This window comes from Chrysoperla carnea, chromosome 2 (assembly GCF_905475395.1).
Source record: "Chrysoperla carnea chromosome 2, inChrCarn1.1, whole genome shotgun sequence".
Lineage (NCBI taxonomy): Eukaryota > Metazoa > Arthropoda > Insecta > Neuroptera > Chrysopidae > Chrysoperla > Chrysoperla carnea.
Window position 1 is genome coordinate 6,651,177 of NC_058338.1, and position 6,247 is coordinate 6,657,423.

Here is a 6,247-nt window from a genome sequence, read left to right on the forward strand (position 1 = left end):
AGTATATCAAAAAGTATGGCCATGAGTCGTATTTCGTTTACCACTTTTACAGAAATCTTTAATTTATGGTTCACAATTATGCCCATAGATGGCGCAGTAAAATGTCAGATTAAATTAAATTTAAGAAAATTGTATTTAATATAGCTTTATAAATTATAGCTGTTATGTTATTCTGATGCATGAGCAATATTAATGCAAAGTTTCATTCAAATCCATTTAGTAGTTTTAACAAACAACCATACTTTACATTTATATAGGGATACTAGCTGGTCTGGTCCCGCGTCGCTATGGTTAGGCAACTCCTCTAATATTTTTGTAATTATGTTTGTCTATAAAATATTGGGAAAAGATGGAGAAAATGATTTGTCTAGAAAAAATCAGAAATCCAAATTATATCAAAATTGTAAAACTAAATAAAAATTGAACGCTTGATTAGCCGCGGGTACAACGACGTCTCATACAAGAATCAAAAATTACAAAATATATATAGTTTAAAAATACGCACATATCTTATTTTTAAAAAAATAATACAAATTATTGTAGGTATAGATTGAAAGAAATATTAAAAATATGCAATTTTTGTTTTATTTTTATGACTTGATTTCAACTACCTACGTAATTCGTGTCATTAAATTTTGACAAATATCATTATTTATGTATAAAAATATACACAATTATTATTTCTAGTCGCCATGTCTGATGTCAACCTTCATTTTTATGCCAAATTATTAATTTCCATTTCCCTTATTATAACGCAATTTAAGTTTGGACGCTAAATTGCGCCCAAACGGGTAAACAGTGATGTTTACGAAAAATTGTTTCAAACAAAAGTGGTTTATTTTTTGATAAGGAAGATTTTTTACATTTAAACTTTTGTTCTATCTCTAACGGTTTACAAGATGGGACTTACGGACCCATTGGTCAAGACCCAATTGACCTATGTTGCTCATTTACGAACTTGACCTCACTTTTTACGTACTGAGTACGCTCTAAAAATTTCAGCTTGATATCTTTTTTCATTTTTGAGTTATCGTGTTGGCAGACAGACCCAAAGATTGACTATATTGACTATACCAAAATTTTGTTCATAGCATTAATATTTTTAAGCGTTACAAACTTAGGACTAAACTTAGTATACCTTGCATATTACATGAATGTAAATTTATTTAACCGGTACCGTCAGAATCATTCTTGATAATAAAAAGAGTTTAAAATTTTTTTCCAGATAGCAGCACGGCCTAAACGAGCCACATGACTTAATTTGTCGCTCAAACTCAGCGCCAAGCATCAGCCTCATATGTACCTTTTTACGTGAGCCCAACAGAAAAATTTTAGTACTTTTCTGCCTAGAATTAAAATCAAAATAATTCCATTTTTGGAAGTTTCAATCGATATAGGAACGGATATTGAAAGTACAGGATGTTTGGGTTGGGAAATTTGATTGAAAGAATGAAAACAAATTTTTTTATTTAAATTGTTTATTTCAATATAAAATTTAATTTACTATCAATTATCTATCGAAAACACGTACACCCATACATACACACACACAAATTCCAAAACTATTAAGAATCGTTCCTTAATTTTTTTTCCACTAAATCATCAATCGGTAAAGCTACAACAATTTTTTGAAAATGCACCTCTTGATTTTTTATGATTTCACTTAAGGATTTGTCCATTTGTCCACTGTCTTGACATATCACACAAATGTCTTTTTCTGTTTTTTGTAAAACGCTTTTATGGTCGCTTTCCGATTCATTTAAAAATAATTGTTTACCTCTGTAATAACGATATTTAATTTAGACAAGTCAAAAAATCATGTTTTGAGCCATTCAAATCACGATTATCTTCAAATTTTATTACACCCAAAATGAGCATCGATGCAAGCGCATTTTATATCACCCTCTGGAGGGCGAGTTAACGTGCCCGTAACCTTTTCATATCCAAGCAAAAAGTACTCGAAATAATGAAAAATTATATTAAAAAGCATGATTTGAATGGCTTAAGAAAGAACAACTTTACATTGAGATTCCCTGTTTTATTCCTATTATTTTCCCGTTTCGAAAACCATCCTCATATCCTGTTTCAAAATTTTCTTGATAAACAGCTTCCTTACCATCCATTTTACCTTCACGATACCCCATCTGTAAATTTATTAAAAGTATCAAAAACTGTCGAAAAAGACAAATCTAGGTATTTTTAAAAGGCTCTAAAACTAAAACATTGTTTAAGCCCGTGATTCGGATACTCGACTGAAATGTTTAGTAATAATCCTCGCCGTAGTCGGGGTAAAAATAATCTGTGGTAAAAAACATGATAGGAATTTAATCCTGGAATGATGCCTAATTTAAAAATATCAAAATCTTATTCGAAATGACGTAAAAGACCTAATTAATCTTCAATAAATGCATTTTCTTATGGCACAAGTTTTATTTTTTTTTTTTCGAAAAAGTCGGTCATTTTAAAAAAAAAAATACAGTCGAATTGATAACCTCCTCCTTTATTGTTTGAAGTCGGTTAAAAATATTATTTATTTAATCGATAATTATTGTTGATATTCATATCTAAGATACTTATCGAATCTTTGGTATCAGAAAAAAAGGACAGAATTGGGAAAATATTAAATCTTTTGCGAATTCTAAACATAGAAAATGACAAACACCGAAACATTAAACATAACCTATAACATTGTTTATGTAAAAGTTCAAATTCAATTTTGAGAAGTTGATAAAAACTTACAGTTTTTGCTTTATCTATTATTTTGGTCCAATTTTTCTCTGCTACCTGTAAATCATCTAATAATTCTTCCTTCAATTCCATTTTATCAAACATTTAGAAAATTTCCCATGAGGATATTATAACCATTACACGGTAAATTTACTTTCACGTGAAATAAAGATTTTTTTTTTAAATCAATTTCCTTCGTTGGAAATTTTCTGAATAAAAATGTGTGCCGCAACTAGTAAAGAATTTCCAGAAGATTCAGTTGAACATAGAATATTATCGTTTGCAAGGGAAAATATTACCGGATGTACGGACAAAGATTTGCAAGCCCATATGCCTGATATTGAAATTAAAGACCGTGCAAAAGCTATTAATTCACTTTTACAGCAAGGGTAAATATTTTTTCCCACAATTTCCTTCTCCGAGATAAAAAAAAAAATCATTGAAACAAACTTTTTTTTTTTATAGTTATTTTGATTTATTCAAGAAAGACGGTGTCTTATTTTATAAACTTAAGGATAATACACAAAAAACTGTGATCAAAGGAGCGGATAATGAAGAGAAAGTCGTTTTTAGAATTATTGAAGAAGCTGGAAATAAAGGAATATGGATACGAGATATCCGTTATAAATCTAACTTAATGATGATGCAATTAAATAAGATATTAAAAAGTTTGGAAACTAAGAAGTTAATTAAAGCTGTTAAATCAGTATCGGTTAGTATTTACGGCAATAGAAAATTAACTTTTTGAAATTTTAATGTCTTCATATGAAGTCTGTCTGCTTTGCATACAATTTCTAATCTTCGGCTTCAAGCAATATCTGTAAATAACACAGGTCTGCGACTAAAAAACTGCATAGGATTTTTTTACATTTTCTTATAGATTTTGACCTCCCAAAAACAGGAAAACTATTCAAAACATTCTATCACATAGGTTTTCATAGATATTAGTAACAACACTAGTCTTAAAGTAGTATTATTGTACAATAAAAATAAATTAGCTTGGCTTCCATGGGGTATTCTGTGCATATGGAAAAAAACTGACTATAATAATTTGGCAGTTACCCTGGAAAGAATCAAATATCAGGACCATCAATGGATGGTTTGTGGGGACTTCAAAATACACGCGATGCTTTTGGGTCAGCAAGCAGGCTATACTAAATACCCATGCTTCTTATGCTTATGGGATAGTAGAGCCAGAAAACAGCACTGGACTAAAAGTGATTGGCCACCCCGAGAAACTTTAAAACTTACTTCTGGGGAGAAAAATGTTATCAATATTACTTTGGTGCCGCCAGAAAAAGTTTTGTTGCCACCTCTCCATATCAAATTGGGGTTGAAACAATTTGTAAAATCACTGCAAAAGGATGGAGACTGTTTTAAATATCTATGTACAAAATTTCCGAAGCTGTCATAAGCAAAGTTGAAAGAGGGAGTTTTCTCTGGCCCCGACATAAGAAGGCTTTTAACTGACACCCTCTTTGTGGAAAGTATGATTGAGAAGGAAAAAGAAGCTTGGGTATCGTTCAAGGATGTAGTGCGATAGTTTTTGGGAAATACTAAGGATCCTGACTACAAAACCATTGTTCAACTAGCAGCATACGAAGCTCAAGGCTGCAAGATAAGCCTGAAGGTCCATTTTTTACACTCCCACATAGTTAATGGCCATCACTTCTGAAATCAGCGCATTCTAAAACATATAATTTAGTAACAATATCTCATGCAGCTGATAAAAAAATTTTGTTTGCAGACCTGTGTAATGGATCCAGAACTAAGACGGCCTACCTTGTTGATCTAAATTCTAAACTAATGCAAAAAGTACTTCATTTGATCAATATTTGATCTTTCTAAAAATAATTGTCTCAAATTTTTTCCGTAGGCGAGCAAAAAAAAAGTCTACATGTTGTACAACTTAGAACCAGATTCATCTATAACTGGTGGAGCTTGGTATCAAGGGCAAGATTTCGAATCAGAATTCGTTGAATTATTAAATCAACAATGTCATCGTTACCTGTTACAAAAGCGTGAAGATGCTCAAACAACACCCGGTGGTCCATACGCTGTACGAAATAAATGTTTTGCATCACTTCAAGACATTCATAAATATATCTCGGATTCGGGAATCAGTAATGTTACGTTATCTGCCGATGACATCGATATGATTATGAATACGGTGGTCTTAGATGGTAAAGCCGAGCGTAAACTTGCTGTGAACGGGACAAAATTATATCGAGCTATTGAATCGTTAATGCCCACGTCCAGTTTTGTGGCATCACCATGTGGAGTATGTCCTGTGATCGGTCGATGTGCGAATGTTGGATCAATTAATCCAAAAACTTGTGAATATTTAACAGACTGGATGGGATAAAACATATTTGTATCGTTTTTCTGTTTGGAATAAAATTATTTTTACTGTTTTTAAATTTCTTGTTAAACTTTTTTTTTGCAATGCCCTGGAACCCGTTTGGAGTTGTTCGTTTAGACTTATTCATTCAAAGTTGTTTATTTTTTTGTAAGGAACAATTTTTACATTTAAACTTTTGTTCTATCTCTAACGGTTTAAAAGATGGGTCCTACGGATAAAAGACCCAATTGACCTATGTTGCTCATTTACGAAATCGACCTCACTCTGTACGTTTTATGATCATAAAAATTAAATTAAAAGTATACTGAAAATCGTAATCGAATTGTTTTCAGTGTATGTTTGAGACATAGTTCTATCTATTGAAACAACCCATCAATTTCCGGCGTTATTGAAATGGAATAATTAGTGTTTTTCAAAGTACTGCCAAAAAAAATCTCTGACCACTTGCTTTTCTGCCAGACATATTTTCTGGTCCTTTTGACATCCTCAACACAACCAAACAAGTTTTACACAGTTTCCAGAACCATCACTTCAAATTTTTTTACCGCGTAACGACATTTTCGGTTTTTTTGGCATAATTCGGGAATGGGACGACTTATTGAGCTCAAACTTTGCAGGATGACTGTTCAGAATCACATCTAATGAATTATCAAACAAACAGACAGTTTCCAGAACCATAACTTAGTGACAGAATATGACATAGAAATTCGGGGAACCTTACAGGACGACTTGGAACATTACCTACTATCATATTTAAGGCTCATATGTACATATCTATAGTAATGTTTTATAAAATAAAGATATTTTATAAAACAATTCAGGGGATAAAAATTACATTTCATTTAGATTTGACTCTTCACGCTTTTAAAATGTATAACAGTTCAAATTTTAACGTAACGTATAAATGTATTGAATTTGTGAAATGATTATATAATGCCATGCAAACGAGGCTTTATATTAAAATACAATCGTAAAGAAATAAAATATTATTCAAATATTAATACATAATCCATTATAGAATTATAGTATTTCGAAATAAATACAAATAATTTTAGTATTTCAAAAATAAAAAAAATATTAATAAAAAATAAATAAAACTTTATTTGGAAATTAATTTCTAAATTTACCGCATTATTTTTATTAAATGACAATTGTCCA

At 30.9% G+C, this 6,247-nt stretch overlaps 2 protein-coding genes across 2 annotated transcripts; one reads left to right on the top strand and one right to left on the bottom strand.

Annotated features, from left to right (window-relative positions):
- Positions 1–1,548: 1,548 nt before the first annotated feature.
- Positions 1,549–2,924, bottom strand: LOC123292357. The gene is made up of 3 exons (XM_044872983.1): positions 2,740–2,924; positions 2,023–2,144; positions 1,549–1,779 (listed from the first exon to the last, which is right to left on the bottom strand). The coding sequence occupies exons 1-3, from the start codon at positions 2,830–2,832 to the stop codon at positions 1,566–1,568; spliced, it is 429 nt and encodes a 142-aa protein (XP_044728918.1). The 5' UTR covers positions 2,833–2,924; the 3' UTR covers positions 1,549–1,565.
- LOC123292345 (probable DNA-directed RNA polymerase III subunit RPC6) lies at positions 2,691–5,147 on the top strand. Its single transcript, XM_044872970.1, has 4 exons — positions 2,691–2,872; positions 2,927–3,116; positions 3,193–3,439; positions 4,604–5,147. The coding sequence occupies exons 2-4, from the start codon at positions 2,947–2,949 to the stop codon at positions 5,090–5,092; spliced, it is 906 nt and encodes a 301-aa protein (XP_044728905.1). The 5' UTR covers positions 2,691–2,872; positions 2,927–2,946; the 3' UTR covers positions 5,093–5,147.
- Positions 5,148–6,247: the final 1,100 nt, after the last annotated feature.

What these genes read in the sequence shown, in the direction of transcription:
- LOC123292345 (XM_044872970.1), top strand. Translation starts at nt 2,947, where the DNA reads ATGTGTGCCGCAACTAGTAAAGAATTTCCAGAAGATTCAGTTGAACAT. An exon ending in AATTCACTTTTACAGCAAGG is followed by an intron (nt 3,117 to 3,192) that starts GTAAATATTTTT and finishes TTTTTTTTATAG; the next exon opens with TTATTTTGATTTATTCAAGA. An exon ending in AAGCTGTTAAATCAGTATCG is followed by an intron (nt 3,440 to 4,603) that starts GTTAGTATTTAC and finishes TTTTTTCCGTAG; the next exon opens with GCGAGCAAAAAAAAAGTCTA.
- LOC123292357 (XM_044872983.1), bottom strand. Translation starts at nt 2,832, where the DNA reads ATGTTTGATAAAATGGAATTGAAGGAAGAATTATTAGATGATTTACAG. An exon ending in TAATAGATAAAGCAAAAACT is followed by an intron (nt 2,145 to 2,739) that starts GTAAGTTTTTAT and finishes ATAAATTTACAG; the next exon opens with ATGGGGTATCGTGAAGGTAA. An exon ending in ATAAAACAGGGAATCTCAAT is followed by an intron (nt 1,780 to 2,022) that starts GTAAAGTTGTTC and finishes TCGTTATTACAG; the next exon opens with AGGTAAACAATTATTTTTAA.